The sequence below is a fragment of the Mycetomoellerius zeteki genome, unplaced genomic scaffold, assembly GCF_001594055.1.
Source record: "Mycetomoellerius zeteki isolate Tzet28-1 unplaced genomic scaffold, Tzet1.0 scaffold168, whole genome shotgun sequence".
In the NCBI taxonomy this organism is placed as follows: domain Eukaryota; kingdom Metazoa; phylum Arthropoda; class Insecta; order Hymenoptera; family Formicidae; genus Mycetomoellerius; species Mycetomoellerius zeteki.
The window spans coordinates 127,170-151,518 of record NW_017256633.1 but is presented as its reverse complement, the minus strand read 5'-3'; the positions used below and the strand labels follow the sequence as shown (position 1 = coordinate 151,518).

General features: G+C 28.3%; 4 protein-coding genes across 4 annotated transcripts in view; 2 read left to right on the top strand and 2 right to left on the bottom strand.

Moving 5' to 3' along the window:
* LOC108721377 (uncharacterized) overlaps positions 1-16,418 on the top strand; it is a 53,489-nt gene extending 37,071 nt beyond the window's left edge. Inside the window, 4 exon segments of the mRNA XM_018445904.1 lie at positions 14,906-15,083; positions 15,170-15,391; positions 15,603-15,832; positions 16,243-16,418. Coding sequence (XP_018301406.1) covers positions 14,906-15,083; positions 15,170-15,391; positions 15,603-15,832; positions 16,243-16,410 — 798 coding nt within the window. The 3' untranslated portion in view covers positions 16,411-16,418.
* Positions 852-5,878, top strand: LOC108721376 (4-coumarate--CoA ligase 1). The gene is made up of 7 exons (XM_018445902.1): positions 852-969; positions 1,386-1,593; positions 3,324-3,799; positions 4,331-4,508; positions 4,591-4,812; positions 5,085-5,314; positions 5,721-5,878. The coding sequence occupies exons 1-7, from the start codon at positions 859-861 to the stop codon at positions 5,868-5,870; spliced, it is 1,575 nt and encodes a 524-aa protein (XP_018301404.1). The 5' UTR covers positions 852-858; the 3' UTR covers positions 5,871-5,878.
* A 1,330-nt stretch (positions 16,419-17,748) lies between the features above and the next one.
* Positions 17,749-20,798, bottom strand: LOC108721355 (zinc carboxypeptidase-like). The gene is given in 7 exon segments (XM_018445873.1): positions 17,749-17,874; positions 17,876-17,960; positions 18,234-18,318; positions 19,148-19,350; positions 19,512-19,599; positions 19,679-20,191; positions 20,655-20,798. Coding segments are annotated over 7 exon segments (1,188 nt in total). The 3' UTR covers positions 17,749-17,804.
* Positions 20,799-21,986: 1,188 nt separating this feature from the next.
* LOC108721351 (zinc carboxypeptidase A 1-like) lies at positions 21,987-23,528 on the bottom strand. The gene is given in 5 exon segments (XM_018445867.1): positions 21,987-22,204; positions 22,276-22,363; positions 22,591-22,803; positions 22,806-23,105; positions 23,382-23,528. Coding segments are annotated over 5 exon segments (966 nt in total).
* Positions 23,529-24,349: the final 821 nt, after the last annotated feature.

Sequence of the window (24,349 nt, the reverse complement as noted above, 5' to 3'; positions counted from 1 at the left end):
ATCCTACTCTTAAGCCGGAGCAAATCCACAATATTTCATTATATCGAAAAATACAACAAAGTAGACACATTTCGTTTTAAATTTTAAAAATATTTAAAAAATATTTTTCCTAAAATATATATAAGTTCTAGAGAACATTGAATAAGGAATATTACTGACTGATCTAATAATCACTCAGCAAGTTTATGATTTGAAAAATTCGAGACTTAAGAGGATCCTAAAGCCGTCTGTACCGACTAAATCATATAATTTTTGTATAACAAATACTTTTTTCTCTTTCACAGATTCGAAAATCCTTTTCCAAGATTAAAGTATACGCATTAATACGTGTTTGTGAGGTAGAGTTTATACCGAGAACGACCAAAAATTTCGAAATTGATATTCAACATTTGCTTGATATGAAAGTTTTGCAACCTGTACTTATGAAATAGTGATCCACAAACATACAAACGTAGTTTACACGAACAAATAACGTCGAGTTCTTAGAATAGACTTAGACGCTTTATCGCGACGAATTTGTTATACGAAAATTGACACGTGCGACTGCGTGTATCATAGGTTGTGTGAGATATTGGTGTGGTAGCACATAAAGACATATCGATGCGCTAGAAAAATAGCAACATCTAATGACTTTGTTGGAATTCGAGCTTCGCTTTAGGATCTCCTTAACATTATTTGTGAAAGAAGGAAGAAAATATCATAAATATTTCTACATACGCGGTAAATAATTAATGATGCTTGCATATGTTTTACACACATATGAGTGCTGTAAAACGTATAGATTAAGGAAATAGTATAAAGGCATTGCGGTAAAGAATGAAAATTGTCATACTAATCTGTAACATCTAGACTTTCACTATGGACAACAGCATTTACAAAGGCCAAATAAAGCATAATTTGAATAATTACAAAAGTTTAGGAGAATTGATGTGGATTACCATGAAAAGCCATGGGGATAAAATTGCACGCGTGAGTAAAAAATTAAAATTGAAAATAATTGCAAAGTCAGTATAATATACCAATCTGTTTTTGTTGAAACTGTATTGTTCTAAATCTTATTTTATAAAAGATAATGATAAATAAATAAATAAATAGATATAATAAAATTATTATTTCAACAGATATGAATCATGATTTAATAAGTGTTTCTAAGAGAGAAATTAACATGTAGAAAAATAAAATTTGAACAAAAGTTTATACTTAAGAACTAGTTATAAATAATTGCAGATACATAATGCTTAAATTTTGTTTAATTTTATTATAGTTTTGTGATAAAAGATATATGTTCCTCAATTATAAACTATTTTTTAATTGTGAAACTAATGACTGCAATATAGTATTATTTCTTGTGATTTTGGAAAATTTTGTATAACACTACTATGCAGTTGGACGCACGTACTGAAGAAACGATCACATACGCGGAGATGCAAGATAAAGCTGTGAGATGCGCTTTATGGATGCAAAAACAAGGAATCGAATCCGGCGACGTTATTAGTGTATGCACTGGTAATCATCTTAACACTTTTGTGCCCTGTCTTTCGGCAGCTTATATCAATGCGATCTTCAATCCGTGGAACGAAGACATGAACTTACGTAAGTTCTCTTGTGATTATACAAACATGTTCTCATATATTACATTTTATTATATTAATGAGTTGTAATAATACGTTTCCAATAACAACAATTCAAAAGAAATTGGAAAGAATAAGGGTAATAGGAGTCAGGCGCAGAAGACGTCGCACAAATAATACACCCATAAAGCGTAAAACTTTTTTATTCTACTAAACGCCCTTACATGTTTTGACTCACTTTTGAGCCTTCTTCAGAGACAACACAAACTAACATATATATAAACTGTGAATAAAAGTTGTCACGGTGAGCTCCCCTACATCGAGAATTTAAATGTCAGAATTAAACCCAAATAAGAGTGAAAGAAAAAGAAAAAAGAAAAAAAGAAAGAAAATATTGGAAATATCGAAATAGAGAATAAGGAAACCTAATTTATCAAAAAACTTTAAGATTATAATTAATTATTCCGAAAATAAAAACGCTCATCGTGATCACAAAATACCATATCGCAAACATTGCTATTAATAATTCAAAAACCGGTTCTTGATATGTTGGCCAGTCAGTATCAGACACAGTGAGTCGCTTTTAGATTTAGCTAGTATTTTTCGAGATTACAAATGGGAAAATCTAACATTAAAACGTTAATCAATTCCAAGAAAATGAAAGTTGGAAAGTAATAAAAAATCATGCCAGAAAGACTCATTACTGTGTACGAGCGACACTGACTGATTAGGCGCGACAACAACTCGATCTTTTATAGCTTGTCTATAATCGGGGAGTAGGCCTTGGAAAGCTCCTCCATATCCGTCTGCAAGTTGAATTCATGCGTCTGTCTCCTGATGAATCATCTCCGAAATCAATCTTTTCCTGTAGTGTGGTTTCTCGTCCAATATTGTAACGTTGTCCCAATCGAAATCATGGCCTTCTTGTAACCGATTCTCCGTTATAACATTACGGGTAGACGTGTTCCATCGGATATGGTTCTTATGCTCCTTGACATGATTCTTGACTTCAGCTGTCTACACGTCTGTCCCACATAACTCGCATCGCAACTCTTACAAGAAATCTTATAAACAACATTCAACTTCTTGTCACACGGTAAGGAATCCTTACGCACCTTAATGAATTCTCGCAATTTATTGATACTATAAAACGGTACCCTCATATAACGGCTATTCAATCTACCAAACTTCTCAGTAATACCACGAACGAAAGCAACAGTGAATCACGAAGGCTGCACTACACTGATCCAAAACTGTACGTAAATACAACAAAATATTCATTGAATTATGAAAAAATAATGAAAATTGGTCCAATGAATTCCCATAATGATTTAGATTATAAAACTATCTATCACTAGAATTCACATTGCAAGAATGAATATATAGTTCTATAAATGAATCCAGTTATTGTATCAATGAATTAACTACATTAAGTCGGACATTAAGTCGGACATTGATTAACAATCATTCATTGGATCAAAAATGAACAAAATTTTTTTTAAGTGTACATCAACGCTATTATTATTAACAACACTCTTCTCATTACTAGCCATAATAATGTTCTTCAAACGGTTGCTAATATTAGCAAATATAAAATTCAAAGGATAATCATTCTCTAAGAATACTTTAATTATGAACAACAATTCAATTTTACCTATTTTGTTAATTAGACATAATTTAAATGTACAGTATTATTTAACGTAACGTTTATATTTTTATTATTTATGAACTATTTGTTATATTTGTTATCAGAAACTGCACTGTACTATTTGCAACTAATAACACCGAAGATGATCTTCTGTAGCGAGAAATCTATAAATGTCATTTTAAACGCAATAAAGGAGCAGAATTGGAGTCCCACGATAGTAATTTTCGACAAGCATGCCGATGCGGTTCCATTTTCTGATATCCTGAGAAATTGTAACGATGAGGAAATAACAAATTTTCATTATGTCGAGCTCGATGACATTAAAAAGACAGCGTGCATTATGCATTCGTCGGGCACTACGGGGATACCAAAAGGTGTCGAACTGTCTAACTACGCAATGATATCTTTAATGCAACACAATTGGATACACATAACCAATGTGCCATCACTTTGGTTCTCTTCTATTTCTTGGGTGACTGGAATGATGATGAACCTCCTTGCAATCATGCAAAGCACCAAAGCAATAATCTATCCAGAATTTGATGAGGAAATGACTTGCCGATTAATTGAGAAATACAAAGTAATATTATTTATTTTATGTATGGATAGCTTCTTTTATTAAATAATCAAAGTAAAAAACTTTAATTTTTTTATATATCGCATTTTAAAATTGTGATAACTGAAATATATATTATTTGATAAATATGGAACACTGACAAGTACAGATTTTCTGTGATAGCTGAATTTTACAAGTAATCACAATGACAGCATTCCTCGACAACTCCTCCTGTGATATTGAGTCAATTTCTTAAAACAAATTATAATGTACTATTTTAAGATGATGATAATTTATTGTAATGATCACTTATGGTAAAAATTATTATTACTAATAATTATAATATCAGCTATTAATTTTCTGTTAATATTTGTCGTACATTTAAGGGTTACAGATTGCATTTTAGCAAATTAATAGCAAATTATATATTAATATCTTGCAAGAGAAATGCAAATTGTAACTAAAAAAAATGTATTACAATCGCTTATCTACTCATTAATGTTGTAATTGATTATCTGGACATACAATGAGCTTAAATTATGTTACTATTTATAGATACAAACTGTTTTCCTTGGCATGAACATGTTGAATCGATTTCTCAGATCCAGATACATACAGAAATATCCATTATCATCTTTAAAAGTTATAAAATGCGCTGGTACATTATTTAATACAAAAGTGCAGAAAGATCTGAAGCGTATTTTACCGCATGTTCAAATATTGCAATGTTACGGTAAATAACATTATAGTGCCAAAATATCATCATATATTAATGTGTGTTACATAATTTTGGTTATATTTTTTTATGTTTGTAGGAATTACGGAAGCCGGTGGTATGGTAACAATACAGCAACCACATCATAAGAATGGATCTTGCGGAGTTCTAGCCGAGAATGTGCAAATGAAAATCGTCGACCCAGAAAGCAGGAAAATACTTGGTCCAAATCAATCAGGAGAAATATGGATAAAAGTTTCAAGATTAATGAATGGTTATTATAGAAATCCCGAGGCGACAAAGAATATCATTGATAATGAAGGTAAAGATACTCTTTTGTCAAAATAATTATTATTTAGGATTGTTACTTAATACGTGCAAACTGTCTTAAAACAATTTGCATTTATATCTATATTGCAAGATTTATCTTCATACTATAATACCATGTAAATTTTGCATTTATTTATTGCAAGATATATCTTCATATTATTATGTAAATTTTGTGTTTTATATTAAATCCAAAAGATTACATTTAATAATATCTATCTTTAGAAAATCAAATAACATAAAAGTAAATTCTTGGAATATTTATAGGATGGCTGCACTCGGGTGATATTGGTTATATAGATGGAGACGGAGAATTATTCATTATCGATAGAATAAAAGAATTTATAAAATATAGAGGATATCAGATCTCTCCCGGAGAAATCGAAAATATGTTAATACTACATCCAGCAGTGCTAGAGGCTGCAATAATAGGAGTGCCTCATACAATAGACGGTGAACACCCTTTTGCTTATGTCACCAAGAGGCCTGGCGTCAAGGTTAAATTTTTTTGTTGAAAATATAATGGAACCATTGATCAAAATTTACAAAATAAATTCTCTATGATGAAATTACTGCAAACTAATTTTGCATATTTCATAATATCTCTTGAAAAATTAAATAAATAGAATATCATTTTAATAAAAATATTTGTTTTAGATATATGCTAAAATAAAAAAAAAACAAACGAAATTTTTTATATTATTATATCAAAACCTTTTAATATTTCAAGTATAAAATCAACATATAAAATTTTATTTCTTTTTTTTATAGTAAATAAAATTAAATAACATTGTATATTGAGTGAATATTATTATTGTTTAAACATTATTTTTTAATTCGAAATAAGAAATTGTTATGTATTAGAATGATCTTTCTTGCATTGGTTTAATTTTCTTTGTACAGGTAACAGAACAGGAATTGATAGACTTTGTGGCGAAGAACATGGAAGATCGATGCAAACTACGAGCAGGCGTGATATTTTTGGACAGTTTTCCATACACGGGTTCAGGAAAGATTTCGAGAAAAGAGTTGAAAGGAATGACAATTTTATAATTTTTATATGAAATAATTTTCCAGAATAATGTAAAATTTATTAAATTATTAAGTTATGAGACGCATTCAATATGAAAAACATATATTTAGCCCCACACAATGTTTAAAGCACTTTTAGTTTGTAGAACTATGATGAATAATATCGTTTTATAATTCTAATTATTATTTTATAATTCTCCTAAATCGTTTTACGATAATTTTAAGTTCTTTCAATTATCTAAATGTAACGAAAATGTGAATGAATAAACGATTCATTTAATAACTAATAATTTTTTACACATTACCATTATTACAATAAAATTAATTTAAGGGTATCTGAAACGTATCTGAAGATACTTTTAAAGTATCTGATATCTGTATCTATATACATTTTAATATATGTATCTATATCTGTATTTAGATAAATTTTCGTACATGTAACTGTATCTGTATCTAGATAAATTATAAGAATATCTTACCCATCACTGTAATTGAAACGCCAAACAGTAAGGAAGGTGACTGAATGTATAATAACACTCAATAACCTTAAGGACATGAACAATTTGTAAAAATATAAATTAACTTTTTAGTAGTAAACAGTACAAAGTTTTTACTGATATAGTTCATTTATCTTAAAAATAGTAAATAATAAACTTTTTTTAAGTTTTTGTTAGATGCGGCGTATATACCGTAGTTACCCTACATGGGTGCATTGAAGATTTTAAGAAAAAGTAGCATTTAAATCATATTCGGTGCACATGTAAATTGAAATCGAGAGCATTAAAAGTGGTTATAGTTACAACCACTTAAAAGTATTCGAGTCTGCACAGCAAAGATTACGCTATGCATCTCAAAACTATCAAAATACAAGATTGCAGAATTTCTCGCGTTGAACTTTGACCATGCGATTTGACTTAGAATTAGCTTAATATGTTTATCGACGTCTAATCAACGTCATCGATTTAATTTTTTTTTAAACAAGTTATTTTTAAGAATTAGTAATTAATAATATAGTAATAATAATATCAATGCATTCTAGTATCAATGTGTTCCTCACTGATGAAATCAGAAACGTTGATTCGTTCATGAAACGTTGACATTAACATTGGATCATGACACGACGATAACCCGGCCTTTAGCATTTCTGAAAAACATATCCGTGAAAGTCTCAAAAGTATTATTAATAATATTTATAGATATATTTTTTTTACTAACAAGTAATAGCAAAGAATTACTATTCTGTACACAATTTAAGTCATATATTTACGACATATATTTACAAGACATATAAGATTCAAGTAATATTTGTATTTCGAGCATACACACTCGTATATATCTCACACATAGGTAAGAATAAGTAGACAATACCATTGAATTGACAGAGTGCTGCGACTTCAGACAAAGACAGTCATGGCACCGGTCTCGGCGACTATGAGATTTTCGTGTCTGGCCTCTATCGTTGTCGCCGGTCCGCGGCTTTTGTGATCTGATGACATCCAATAGTGATCGGATCCGCGGGACGGTGGTGGCGGTGAGGATCAGCGTCGCCAAGAGTTCTCTCGGAGTATCTCTCGTAAGGCCAAAGGACGAAGGTCTTGTTCGATACAATGCCACGCAGAAGGCCATTCGAAGAGTGTACTTGAGAATAAATGTTTCTGCAGCCCCTAGGCGTTGTGTGTAACACTCAGGGCGATAGTTCAGACTTACGAATCCGATTCAGGGCAATAGCCCCCAGGCGTTCGTCGTGATTCCGGGCGACAGTCCTCAGATAACATTATATTTCATAATTATTAGTTTTCAAATAGTGTAAAAATGAAAGGTGTATTATAACAATAATCTGTAACCTGTCTTGTAAAATAAACTACATAAGAACTACGGTGTTGATATTAAGGCTGCGGTCCACTTGACGTTACAATGCTTCGAAGCATTCTTTGATTAGTTAATTCGTAAAATTCTTTGTTCTGATTGGTCGCTCAAACGCTTCAAAGCATTTGTAGCGTCAAGTGGACCACAGCCTTTTAAAACATCCACACTGAACACAAAACAATTACTTTTAAAAAGTAACTTTCCAAATTTTGAAGCATATGGACCGAGTTAAGAGCTTAAAGTCCCATCAAATGCAATAAAGAAGACTATATACATATAATTGCCTAATTGCAGGAGTCAGTAAAAATCGGTATGACAAACTAAGACTTACTGACACAAGAAGCAAGTTTGCATTGCGTTTATGTATTTATAGCAAAAAAAATAATGGAAAAATTATCACAATAAAAAATATCTCTTTTAGATCATAGATACTTTTTTCTAAGTTTTATTTAGATCAAACAAGTATTACGATAAAAAAAGTGGAAATGTCGAGGAGGCAAATAATTTTTCGAGCGTCTTAAAATTTCGTATTTATTGTTCTTCAACTTAAAAGAATAAATTTATATATATATATATATATAAATATATGCGTTGTATTATTAATTAAAGGAGAAGTTTCTTTAATATACGATATATTATTTTGAATAATAACAGTAATTTGTTATAGTAAAATGATTAAAATCAAACATACGTAAAGATGTGATATGTTGACTAATAATAAAGCTTGACCTGCTGTTGTACTGTATAACAGAGAAGTGTGTGAACACAGTAGCGTAGCAAGGGGGAGCGGAAGGGGCGAAAGGGTATAAAAATATTACAAAGAAATATAATAGATTAAATAAGTTATTTGGTAATTAATCTATTAGTGGTTGCCAGTAAATAATAATAAATAATAGTAAATAGTAAAGTGATATAAATGTTAGTAAAAATAAATGTAAAGGAGAGTGAAATAAAAGTAAAGTGAAATAAAGTAGTAAATGCTAGTAAATAATAGTTTAACTAAAAAAGACATGGGTGCAGGGACAAAGAGGACTCCCCGGACGTTGCCACCACTTGCTATGCCACTGCGTGAACATTCAATACAACTTAACTCTGACAAAACGCTTTATATTTAATATTTCTATATAAAGCAAACTACGTTTAAAATAGTTTAATTTGATTTCTGTAACGGCATATTTTGTTATTTGATCACTAAAAATAACTTTAGTGATGCAATTATCAAGAAATATATATACATATCTGCGATTTACCTTTTCTTCTATGTTAAGTTTTAATATAAAATTTAATATAAAATTGATTGTAGGTAACTTTCACCTTGGTATGTATTTATTTATCTCATTATCGGCTCTCTCTCTCTCTCTCTCTCTCTCTCTCTTAAATAGATAGATATTCAAATTCTAAAGTACTCTCAAAATTATCAAATATAAAATGTAAGGAATGAGTTAATAAGAATGTAAGCACTGTAAACGTTGCGCAATTTAGTGTATATATGTAAAATCTTTATTTGATTTACGTTAATAAACGTTTCGACTCTTATTTGAATTATTATCAGCAACAATCGTTGGTTAAACATTTAAACGAAACCAAGACATAAGAATTGTATCAAATAAATCAAATAAAGAATCTTTGTACACACTAAATTACTCAATGTTCTTAACGCTTATACTCTCATTCTCTTTACGTTTTATATTTGATAAATAGATAAGCTAGGTACAATGTAACAAATTCGAGTTCCACTTATTGGAATATAAAGGAATTATTAAATGTACAGAATACAGTATCGTTTCAGATATGAAAATGTTGAGACAAGTTTTCTTCATCACATTAATACAGTTTTTTTATTACAACAATCAGTCGTTTAAAATGTCGAATATTTTGAAAATGTAAAAAATATATAACAAATATACAATCTGATTTATCTTAAATAGAGAATCAGTAAGAAATAATAACAGTTAATAAGAATCAGTGAACGAAGATAGTGTGTGTAAAAAATAATAACAAAACAGGTCAGTTAAAAGTAATTTGGAAGTAATCACGCACTCGTTGCAGTGTTAAATAATTCCATTGCACCACTGCAAATGCAAATTATTTCAGTTAAATTGTACCCTTTGAGTATAATACCTGTAATTTATGTTTATGAGATAAAAGACATTATTCTAAAAATAAGAGACTTCCGTCGTGTCTAATATATAACTTCTTCTAATTAGCACTCCCACTTTAAAGTCCTACTGTTAAGCCGAAACAAATTTCATTTATTATATCGAAAAATACAACAAAGCAGACACATTTCGTTTTGAATTTTAAGAATATTTTAAAAATATTTTTCCTAAGATAAGTATTAAAGAACATTAAATAAGGAATATTACTAACTGATTTAATAATGACGCAGCAAGTTTATGATTTGAAGAATTCGTCGAGACTTAACGTCATCTGTGTGAAGGAAAAATATTGTATATATTTCTACATACGCGGTAAAAATAATTAATCAATGATACCATTGCAATCAGTTTTTATCAATGTTTACAATTAGTGTCTCGATAATCGATTGTCTATTCATTTATTTGAGAGAATAATCTTCGCGTAGTAAATGAAATCTTTCTATTCATTAGCCACGGAATCTTTTCTAACATTATCTATTCTTTTTCAAATTTCAATATTCTTTCTCATTACATACCGGATATTAATATTTGCAAGCGAAGTTATCGTGTACATTATATTATATCACTATAAGCATATTTACGTAACAGTTCAAAATATCTTCCGTTATCAAAGTATTCTTATCATAAGTAGCAAACAATCGTAATTATCATCAGGTACTTGTAGTTGATAGACAAATATTAATATTTCTGACGTAATATTTAATGATCTTGAATTAATTTAAAACATATACTAGTAGATTGTTAACAAAATTTTGAGCCATCCTTCAGTTTTTACATACAAAGATAGTTTTATGTACAACTTTATTCAGAAACATCTACATTTATTCTTTAAAATATAGATTATTATGTTTAATAAATCATTCGCCAATTTACTAACTGTCGAAATTGATTTCAAGATTCTTCCCTAATTTATAATAATATTATGACAGATTGCAACTAAAATATTTTAAAAATAACAATAAGGATTTTAGATAAAGTTTTAAATATTTTACTTACAATAATAAAATATTTAAAACGTTAATATTTGCACATTGTGCAATATTCAGAGTTAGTCAAAATTTCTATATTAACTTGTTTGTATACTCATTTAAAAACTATAAATAATTCAAGGTTACTAAAATTACAAATGTCAATAGTAATGATACAGCAATATTCATGATTTGTGTATTGCTTGCAGGCAACGTCATTTATGATAGAGGGAGAATGTTTTATAAATATCTAGAAATAGATACGTATGCGATGAATGATCAGTAATTTCTTGCAGTTAGGTTTTAACATCCATAAGTGCTTCCTTGTTTCCTTATCTGTTGAATATTCATCAGAAAGAATAATCTTTGCGTAGTGAAAAAATTTTTTTATTTACGAAATCTTCATTAAAATTGATTTTTATTTAATTTTGAGCTTTCTGTCCATCATATACGGATACTTTTATATTTACCGAAGGTACTGTGCATTTTCTATAAATTTAAATGTATTTTATAAATTCATATGATAATCTATCATGTGTTTTATATATCGATGTTTACAACAATTTACTAATGGTAAGGCAGCTGCGTATAATAATAATTTCTTATTGTTAATAGCTACTTTTTAATACCTATTATTGATTACAAGTATTTTATAATTTATATTAATATGTTAGCACTTTTTCTGTATACATAAATACATTATATGCAAATTGTCAAATAAAATATATAACGATAAAATAAATAGTGAGGCTATGTAAACGAACAATATAATATCTAATATTTATTACTATATTTCTACTACATTCATTCGATTTGATATCTAAAACGTTTCGACTTTTACTTAATCTTTTTCAGTTATTCGATCTAACATAGATATTTCTCTATCGTATAACTATACTAATTTATTGCTAAACATTAATTGAAAATTTTATGAAAGTCATTTGATTGTTATATGGTAGGGAAACATTCTATGTTAGATCGAACAACTGAAGAAGACTAAGTAAAGATCAAAACGTGTCAGATATCAAATCAAGTGAATGTAGTAGAAATATATAATAAATATGTAATATATATAATAATATATTATATAATTTAATCAATAAGAATCTCATGTTAAGAACGTATATGTGAGAATACAATCGATAAACTAAAAGCCTATACCGGTCGAAGCTAGATCTTTTAATGCTTTAAATAATTTTTAATGTGAATTATATATATGCTATAACTTGCATATATACCATATTTGTAGTCCTTCAAACTGCGCGCCGAATTTGGTTTTCCGGACTTATAATGTTATATTTTGTTCAATCATAACTCACTCCTTATAATTTAAGTTTCTGGCAGTTGTTCTCAAGATTATTGAGTTCTGTTATGAGTGTACTATATGATTAAGTTTTACAATGAAATCAGCAGTCATATAATCAAATAAAGAGATAAAAGATTACAAAAAATATAGTAAAACCATCATATTGCTTTGATAATATAATTTATTGGTAAAACCATTTGCAGATTTAACTTCTATCAATAAATAAAACTAATGCTTTTCGAGAATTCTACTATTCAAAAAAATTAATGAATAATGAAAATGATTGATCCTAACCGATATATTGTTAGTCCCATTTTAATTAAAATTTATTTCGGAAGAAAAATCTATTTAACTTTTCGTATGTACATTTCATCCCATCTGCTCCAACATACGCAAAAACATACACATCTTATATATGTACGCATATACACATATATGTATAGTAGTTGCTTTCAGTTAATTTATTTAAAATAGTTATAAAATGCTTTATTACAGTATATTATAGAGTGACATTTTTTAAAATTATATTCAAGATTCTACAATTACGATCTGATATCCGAATATTTCTAGTGAAGTTGAGAATAATTTAAAGGTAAATACTAAAGCAAGCGTGACAATTTTCATAATTTTTTTCATATTATTTTTAAAAACTCGTAAATATACAGATATACATACGAGTGCTATAAAACGTATAGATTAAAGACATTGCACAAAGGCATTACAGTACACAATTAAAATTGTCACACCCGTCTGTTACATCTAGATTTTCACCATGGAAAACAACGTTTTCAGAGGACAAATAAAGCATAATTTGAATAATTACAAAAGTTTAGGAGAATTGATTTGGATTACCATTAAAAGCAACGGGGATAAAATTGCACGCGTGAGTAAAAAAGTAAAATTTAAAATAATTGCAAAGTCAATCTTATACTAACAACCTGTTTTTGTTAAAACTGTATTGTTCTAAATCTTATCTTATAAAAAAGGTAATAATAAATAAATAAATAAATAAATAAATAAATATCTTAAAATTATTATTTCAGAGAGCAGATAATATTAATCATGATTTTCTAACAGAGAAATTAACTTGTAGAAAAATGAAATTTGAACAAAAGTTATTTAAGTAATTACTAATTACTATTATTTAACTAATTACTAATAATTGCAGATACATAATGCTTAAATTTTATTTAATTCTGTTATAGTTTTGATAAAAATTTTAATAAAAAATTTTGATAAAATATATGGTATGTGTTCTTGAATTATAAACTATTTTTTTAATTGTTAAAAAACTAATGACTACCATACAGTTAATTTCTTGTGATTTTGAAATGTTTTGTATAATACTACTACTTATGCAGTTGGACGCACGTACTGAAGAAACGATCACATACGCGGAGATGCAAGATAAAGCTGTGAGATGCGCTTTATGGATGCAAAAACAAGGAATCGAATCCGGCGACGTTATTAGTGTATGCACTGGTAATCATCTTAACACTTTTGTGCCCTGTCTTTCGGCAGCTTATATCAATGCGATCTTCAATCCGTGGAACGAAGACATGAGCTTACGTAAGTTCTCTTGTGATTATCAAACATGTTCTCAGACATTACATTTTATTAGATTAATGAGTTATAATAATACGTTTCCAATAACAATTCAATTTTACTTATTTTGTTAATTAGACATAATTTAACTGTACAGTATTATTTAACGTAACATTTATATTTTTATTATTTATGAACTATTTGTTGTATTTGTTATCAGAAACTGCACTGTACTTTTTGCAACTAATGACGCCGAAGATGATCTTCTGTAGCGAGAAATCTATAAATGTCATTTTAAACGCAATAAAGGAGCAGAATTGCAGTCCCACGGTAGTAGTTTTTGGCAAACATGTCGATGCGGTTTCATTCTCTGATATCTTGAGAAATTGTAACGATGCAGAAATAACAAATTTTCATTACATCGAACTCGATGACATCAAAAAGATAGCATGCATTTTGCATTCATCGGGCACTATGGGGTTGCCAAAAGGAGTCGAACTGTCTAACTACGCTATGTTAATTTTAATGCAACACAATTGGATAGACATAAACAACGTGCCATCACTTTGGTTCTCTTCTCTTTTTTGGTTGAGTGGAATAATGCTGAACCTCAATGGAATCATGCAAAGCACTAAAGCAATTATCTATCCAGAATTTGAATTTGAGATGACTTGCCGATTAATCGAAAAATACAAAGTAATATTATTTATTTTATGTATGGATAGCTTCTTTTATCAAATAATTAAATTAAAAAAAATTAATTTTTTTACATATCCTATTTTAAAAATGTGATAATTGAAATATATTATCGCACTGATAACTCCAGATTTTCTGTGATAGCTAAGTTTTACAAGTAATCACAACGATAACATTTACTCTTCCTATGATAACATTGTTCAACATCAATTTCTTTAAAACAAATTATAATATTATAAGGTGATAATTTACCGTAATAACTAGCGGTAAAAATTATTATTTTAATAATTATAATATCAGAGAGCAATGCTATTAATTTTCTATTAATACTTATATTTAAGGGTTACAGATTGCATTTTAACAAATTAATAGCAAATTATATGTTAATATCTTGCAAAAGAAATGCAAATTGTAATTAAAAAAAGAATGTATTACAATTGCTTATCTATTCATTATGTTGTAATTGATTTTCTGGATATAATACGACAATAAAGTATAAATTATGTTACTATCTAGATACAAGTTGTTATGCTTAGCACGAACTTGTTGAGTCGATTTCTCAGATCCGGATACGTACAGAAATATCCATTATCATCTTTGAAAGTTATAAAATGCGGTGGTACATTGCTTAAGACAAAAATGCAGGAAGATTTAAGGCGTATTTTACCGCATGTTCAAATATTGCAATGTTACGGTAAATAATATTATAGTGCCATAAAATATCAACATATATTAATGTGCGTTATATAATAATTTTGATTATATTTTTTATGCTTCTAGGAATGACGGAAACCGGTGGTATTGTAACGATACAGCAACCACATCATAAAAATGGATCTTGCGGAATCCTAGCCGAGAATGTGCAAATGAAAATCGTTGATCTAGAAAGCGGGAAAGTACTTGGTCCGAATCAATCAGGAGAAGTATGGATGAAAGTTCCAAGCTTAATGAATGGTTATTATAGAAATCCCGAGGCGACAAAAAATACCATTGATAATGAAGGTAATTGATAATAAAGATACACTTTCTGTCAAAATAATTATTATTTAGGATTGTTACTTAGTACATGCAAACTGTCTTAAAACAATTTGCATTTATCTTGCAAGATATGATTATGTTAATTTTGTGTTTTATATTAAATCCAAAAGATTATATTTAATAATATCTTTATAAAATCAAATTATATAAAAATAAATTCTTGGAATACTTATAGGATGGCTGCATTCAGGTGATATCGGTTATATAGATGGAGATGGAGAATTATTCATTATCGATAGAATAAAGGAACTTATAAAGTATAGAGGCTATCAGATCTCTCCCGGAGAAATCGAAAATATATTATTATTACATCCAGCAGTGTTAGAAGCTGCAATAATAGGAGTGCCTCATACATTAGATGATGAACACCCTCTTGCTTATGTCACCAAGAGACTTGGCATCAAGGTTCAATTTTTTTGTTGGATATATAATGGAATCGTGGATCAAAATGTACCAAATAAATTCTCTGTGATGAAATCACTGCCAATTAATTTTTCATATATATTCCAAAATATCTCTTTAAAAATAAAATTAATTTTAATAAAAATATTTGTTTTAGAGATATAATTAAAAAATATATACAACATTTTTCACATTATATCAAATTTTGTAAATATTTTAAGTATAAAATCAACATATAAAATACTTTTTTTATTTTATAGTGAATTAAATTAAACAATATTGTGTATATTGAGTGAATGGCATTATTATTTATAATGTCATTATTTTTTAATTCGAAATAAGAAATCGTTACATATTAGAAATCTTTCTTAGAGATCTTTCTTACATTAGTTTAATTTTCTTTACATATATAGGTGACAGAACAGGAATTGATTGACTTTGTAGCGGAAAACATGGAAGATCGATGCAAACTACGTGGAGGCGTGATATTTTTGGACAGTTTTCCATATACGGCTTCAGGGAAGATTTCGAGAAAAGATTTAAAAGCTATGACAAGGAAATTGGCACAGCAAAATGACTGATTAAATTAATTAAGATAATTTTATAATTTTTGTATAAAATAATTTTCCAGAATAAAATGTAAAATTTATAAAATTATTAAGTTATATATATATGAAACGTATTCAATATGAAAAACATATATTTAAATTTATACTTGTACGTATTAATTATTAATTACAATTATGCTAATTATATGTAGGTAATTAAGTGTGTAATAATATTTAAATACAAAATATAATAATAAAAATTATTACACTGTGTATATATAATTTATTAAATGATATGTGTGTTTGCATATATCTCATTTATGCATATACTGATGATAATGCAAAGATAATGGACTATATAGTTGTTATGTTATTTTTAGAAATATTATTTTCTTATTATTAATATTTTTTCAAATATACGTATTTATTAATATAATTTCTTACCAAATCCAAATGATACTCTTTCGTGTAACTCTGTAAGAGGGTATATCAAAAGTTGCGAATAACTATAAAATGAGTTGTATATGTAGAATTTATTGGAAAGACTTGATATACTCGGACATGTTCTTCGTTTCTATCTTAGAAAAACAGTTTACTCTTTCTGTGTAATAATATTCCGAGATCCTTATACAATCTAAATATCCATTACACAGGTTATGTTCTTGGTGCAAGGATATATTCAACTTCTCCGCCTTCACTGATAGATATGAAAAAAATGCTTCCTTATAATTGTATCAATCATGTTGCAAAGGCCTTTAGAAGCTCTCAACCATCCTCACCGACTTCAATCGAGGGTCTTTTTTTGCTTTTAGATATATGTTTTTTATTATTCATTATTTTTTCGTCGTATAATTTATAATAAATACTACAATGTATTTACATTCATTTATAATATGTTGCAATTTATTTTACGTAAATAGAATCATACAGTTTTTTTCATTTAATAATATATGACTTATAATATTTATAATAATATAAATTTGCGATTATTGCCAAAAATATTGAGTATCTGGCAATAATCGCCAGGACAATATACAACCAATCCCATCATTTTCATATACAACTAATCTAATCATGAGATGATTGTTCTTCGGATGTCAAAATCAAATAACAAATTAATAATGTATTAAATAGGAATAAATTTTATAAATAATACTTAGCAGCTAACATTGTATTACTTATGAATTCAATAATAATTTAACTGATTAAATTACAAATCATTAATTTTTAATTCAAAACATCTGCATGTATGATTAAAAACAAAGTACCAAGGTATTGTATTATAGATTACAGATATTGAAAAAAAATTAGCAAATCGTCAAATATAAAAATATGCAATCAATAATAATATTTATATGAAATTTAGTTAGCTTTGACATTTTTAATTTTTCTGGGATATCCACGTGCTTTTGCTTCTTTAAACATGGCTAGAAGAGAATCCATAGTTTCTTGTCCAGTCGGAATAATTTGATTAGGTGGTAACAAAAAACCGTAACGACCTGTATCACGTAACTCATAAGTGAAGGTGATAGGTGTACCATAAGTGCCTTTGACCCAATCCATAGAACCTCCGGATGCCACATCTGAAAAAAATTTTACAAAAAGAGTAAGCTTAAAGAACCATATTTTTATATACAATTATCTTAATCTAAGATTGCAATAATTATATCAATTTTACAATGTTTTAAGTATAATAGAATGAAAAAATCGTTAACAATAAACCGTTCGAGAAAACTAAAACGTATTTAAGTATAACAAAACAGATTGATAGGTATGTAGATGGATATAGATGGATAGATAGATAGAGGATGAGAAAGAGAGAGGGAAAACAAAATTAACGAAATTTTTTTACGTACATATTGTCTCTGCAACATTTCCGACCGTATATTGAGTTCCATATTTCTTTGCAAGTGCTTTAATCGTTTTCACACCAATACCATACTGAAAATCGTAGAAATCATATAAATTTTGTTATATTCTATTATTTCTACAAATAATTATTGAAATTTTTTGGAATAATGCATGATGTTTTAAATACTTCTTATAAATAATTACGTTTTTATCTAAAACAATTTATGTAATAATAATAAATAATGTACGTGTCGATAAAACTGATATTCTTATACGGTACTATGCCTCGATGGACTATAACTTCGAAATTCACCTGACGACACTGAGCTATCGACCAATTGCAAAGATGATAATTATTATATATATTGTATATACAATTATTTACATTTATTCATAATTCAGTTAATACTGCCTCACTAGTAAATATAGTAATGATAATTGCAGAGAAACTGATTGTTTTACCAGTTTAATACTGTTCTCTATGATATATAATTATTTTAATATAAATTTTTCTATTAATTTTTCTACTGAATTTTATTATGATTTTCAAAATTATATTTATTTTACTTGGAGAGAGAGCTTAAATTAAAATTATAATTCAATAATTATACAAAAAATAAAAGAAACACAGTAATTTAAGTCATATTAGTTTTTAACAAATCTGTCTGATTTTCAATACACTGGAGTTCCAACAGCTTTTTTATATTTCTCAAGAAAAAAAACTTTGGGCTGTAGGTTAACCCATTCTCAAATACTTGCAATCTCTCCACTAGAAATAAATTTTTATCGAATTTCTTTAGAAATTTTATTCCATTTAAATATATCAATATCCGACAACATTGGTTTCTTTTATTTTTTTACTAACTATTGAATTATAGTTTACATCTGAATACTCCATAATTAAAATTATAATACTTACCATGTCGTTATAGTTATCAAGGTGATCTGTTGTGTGACCATAAGGGAACAACAATAGTTGCGAGTAACTATGGAATGCGACATATGCGTAGACTTTGTTGGAAACAGAATCGAAATATTGGGACAAGCTCTTTGTCTCAATTTCGGAGAATGCTGCATTTCCAGCGTAGGTTTCGGAACATGGATTATTGCTAGAGCCTCCAGCTGAAAATATCAAATTACACATAAATATATGTTTATAAATAATACTAAAAATCATCGAGCTAATCTCCGAAGTCTATAAATTAATTTCAACTTTTTATTAGATAATATTTAATTTTTTACTATTACATGGAAGAATTTTCTGACATAATACAAATTCTTACTATTCCATTTGTAACCCCAGTTTCTGTTGGGATCGCTGCCATAACAGAGTAAACTATACGGTTTACGTGTTTTTCTCCATAAACGATTCTAAAGTAAATTAAAAATAGTATAATTAATTTATAATTAGTAAAGAATGCTTTATGTAATATAATAAAATGTAACTTACTGTGGTGTGCGTGTACACATATCCGTCGGGATTGAACGATGGGAAGATATACCAATCGTGGCTCTCAGCCAGAGCTCTGATCTCTTGATTACTGCTTGTCAACAATTCATGCAAGATGTACATGACAGTTGCTGTCGAGATCCATTCTCTGGCATGAATACCACCCTCGATAAAGACTCCAGGATTATTGGCTTTAAAGGAAACCTTGACGCCTTTGATTTGACGTCCCTCATATGTCTCGCCGCCCACGATAGTTTGCACATTTTTGGGGTACTGCTTTGCCAAATCATCTAGATTCTGGTAAATTACGTCTAATGGGTGATAGTTTTTCAAATCAAACTTCGATGATGCATTCGCGGGAGCTGCCTGATTGATTAATGCTTGAACATTCTCAATAAAAGCTGTATAGGGTACTTGCATCTGCTTCATCATTTCATGGAACTCGGGCAGCTTGTGCGGGGCTACCATAAGTTCCGCTTGTTTATTCGCAAACGGTGCAATCCAGTAGGAAAACTGTAAATGATGTTTAATACTATTTATTTAATAGCAATAATAATTTTAGTTTAAAAAATTACTTACAAATTTGTCAGTTTTTATAACTTTTTGAAGTATTACATAATATAATAAATAATTTAATAAATTTATAGAGATAAAGCTAATTTTATAAATTTTATAAATTTGTGTATATTATACTATTTATGTGAGGTTTATTTTTTTTTAATTTTAGCTAATATGGTCAAGTATAACAAATTTTTTAAAAAAGATAAATTTTTGGAAATTATTAGAAAAGGTCTGATTATGTTAATTGGAATTCTGGTTGAAAATAACCCAGAATAATTCTTGAAATAAGCAAAATTCAAATGGTGATATGAACAAAATCTTCTGGGTCGTCCATTTTCAACCAGAATTTTTTTTCGATGATATTATGCAAAGTATATTAATTTTACTTGTCTTTCTGCTTGAAAAATCTACTTACTCCATCATGAATTTTTGTCAACTGGTCAAGCAGCTTCGCCTGTTTCAGTGTAGCATTAATTTTGAAGACCTTATAATTGTTAAAAGTAGCCTGCTCTGCAGCCACAAGGCCCACGATCGTACAAAATATTAATAACTTCCACATGATAATCAGTTACCTTTTTTAATGCGCGAATATCAATTTCAGTTAATATTTTAGGGTCACAATTATAATAGAAATCTATTTTATATTATTTTATATAATTATAAATTAAATTAATATTAAATTAATATATAGATATTACTTTATATAAATATTATTTCATTATATATAGACACAATGCAACTTAAATTCACTTACAAGCAAGTTTCAATTGTGATTTAAGCAACAAAACATGTAATTCTTGTAATATATGAACAATCTATATCTAAAGAAGAGAACTTACTTTTCTATAAAACAGAGCACTAGCTGATATTATGAAGTTACCGATATTATGAAGCTCATTAATTTAAATACGTAGTTGCACACGGCACCAAACTCACATTATCGCACTAATTTACATTATTGGGGTTTGACGTAGAATTTTATACAGGGTGAGTCAAAAATACCAGAACCTCTAAATATCTTGGAAAGTATAAGTTTTACAGAAAAATATTTCAGACACAAAAGTTATAGGATTTAAGATTTTTTTACTGATCTTATCAGTTTAACCTTAATGGCGTCGCCATAGTTAGGTCAAGGTCAAATCGATTTTTCAAAATAGAAATCATCATTTTTTATTGCATATTCTTGTAGTTTATATTGAGAGCTGTTTAAAATAAATACTATAATAAAACATTTTTCCATCAACTACTTTTTGAGTTATAAAGCTTAAAAGTTACAGTGTCGCCAGCATTAACATTATCTATGGTGTCCAAATGACAGGTAAAATCTTTTAAATGTTGTTCAGGATTATGACCTTGATAACATTTGTCAAAATTATGGCCTTTTGAGGGGTTGTTCTTCTTATTTTTACACTAAAACTTTCCTAAAAAGTTCAAGTACTTTTGCTTCATCCTGTATATTAAACATACATTTATGTGTGCGTCTTTTACAAGTCTTTTATATCGACACTTGTATTAGCCATCTGTGTACATATTTACTTGTACACTAATTAATCTTAAGATGACCATTTTCTCTCTCAATAGAAATATTGCTACACTTAAAAAAATGATGTTGTTTCAACAGCATTATTTTAATTGAAAATAAATGATTGGTTTGACAACAATATTAATGAAACAAATAAAGTTGCATTAAAACAAGAGCATAAGTATTTGTTTTATTAATTGTGTTATTAAATTAACAAAGTTATTTTCAATGAATAAATATCAATTCGTCATGATTGTCGAGGTGGGCTTTTGTGTGGCCATAAGGGAACATTAAAAGTTGCTTAAAACTATGAAATGAGATGTACGCATAAAATTTATTCGAAATAGATTGAATATACTCCGACATGCTCTTTGTTTCTACTTCAGCGAAAGGTTTACTTCCAGGATAAGAATTGAAGCACGGATTTTTTCTGATACCAGTAGCTGAAAAAGTGTCGATTTATAGCATTAGTGATTACCAAGGAGCTGTGTTCACAGAACATATGAGCACTTACCATTCCATTCGTAGTTCCAATTCCTATTGAGATCTGTACCAACGCAAAAAAGATTTTGCGATTTACGATTCTTTCTCCATAAGCGATCCTGGAAGCATATAACATTTATTTTATGAACAATAATCTTTATTTTAGATCACATATGTAAGAACACAATCAACTAATACCTAAGTAGCCTAAACGGTCGAAGCTAGATCTTTAATGCTTAAAATAATTCAATCTTGAATCACTATTTATTTTATATATATACAGTCATTAACTTAATTCGTATAAATTAGTACATGATTCTATGTAATGCTAGAAAATAAGATTTACCGTCTTGTGCGTGTATACATATCCATCGGGATTGAACAAAGGGAATATGTACCAATCGTGGCTATCAGCCAGATTTCTGACGTCCGAGTTATTGCTGGTCAGCAACTGATGTAGAATATACATGACAGTCGCTGGCGATATCCATTCCTTGGCGTGAATGCCACCCTCAAGGAAGATTCCGGGATTGTTGGCCTTAAAAGAAATATGGACACCTCTTTGATCTGACGTTTCTCGTACGTTTTGCCACCCACAATAATTTTCACTTTGTTAGGATACCGTTTGGCCAAGTCATCCATGTTATTGTAGATTATTTCAAGACTGTGATAGCTCTTAAAATCAAACGTTGATTGATAATGAGGCATTGTTTGGTCAATTAGCGATTGGACATTCTCAATGTTAATATAATAGAGTACACCGATTTGAGTTATCACTTCGTAAAATTGCGGCAGATAGTTTGGAACTATCATAAGATTTAATGTCACGTTTACCAAGACTGGTGCTTCCCAAAATATAAACTATAATTGAGATTTAATTGCGTAATTAATTTTAATGAATAAGAATTCGTAAACCTAATTTTATATAATTATATATAATAAAAATCTAATTTATTATATATATATGTAAAATTGAATTTACGAATGTTGGATCAATTATTTGAAGTTTACAAAACTAATTTTTAAAATTATAACAATGAATTTATATAACACTGATTTTTCTGAAGATAAAATGTCTCTATAACTCTTTAGTGCTCATGTTAATAATATAATATTTATATCTAAAAGTTTACTCACTCTATCATGAAATTTTGTTAATTCGCGAAGTAATATGATATGTTTTTGCGTGGTTGGAGTGATCCTAAAGACCTTATAATTATTGTATGTTGCCTTCTGAGCAGTAATTATGATTACAATCGTAGATAACACTGTTAACTTCCACATAATGTCTCTGTACAAAAAGATTTTTAATAATTATCGTAATAAATCTACTTTCTTATCATATTGCAATATATCATTTTCACAAAAAAATGTAATTGTTGAAATCTGTTATTGTCAGATAAATTCTTAAATTCTAAATAATTTAGAATACTTTTTTGTTGATTAAGAGACATTGACGTGTCTGCAGTTTTATTCACTGTAATCATTATAAACGCATATGTTATTAACAATATAATATAAATATCTAACATTACTTGAAAAATAACTCGTTGAATATTATGATGTAATTGTAAGTAAAAAGTGACCGTGTCAGAGAAATTATCCAATAAATACAAGTTAAAGATATTTATTATATTAAAATAATTATGATCAAACCTGCTTAAGGCAAATATTCACATAATCCGTAATATCAGAAATGTTTAGGTGAAAAGTAAGAGCTAGCCATATAATAAATAGTAATGCAAAGATAGAATAAAATACGATAAAAAGAATCTACTGATATCGTCTTCTAAAAAATCGATATCAATTTCCAGCAATTGGATTAAAATCAGTAACAGATGTATCATTTAAAATAAGACATTCACAACAACAACATATATGTTGATAATATAACTTGTTCGCGTTCAAAATACAGCCTTTGCGAAGTCTTTAAATGTATTCAATGATTGATCAAAATATTTAGATGAAAATCAGTAATATAATTCTTTACTTCTTTAAATACAAAGAATTGTACATTATTAAAAAAAAAAAACATTTTTTCGATTGTCTTTCATTGATCAATATTTTATCACACTCTCCACAAAGAATGTTTAAAAAAGAGTGTT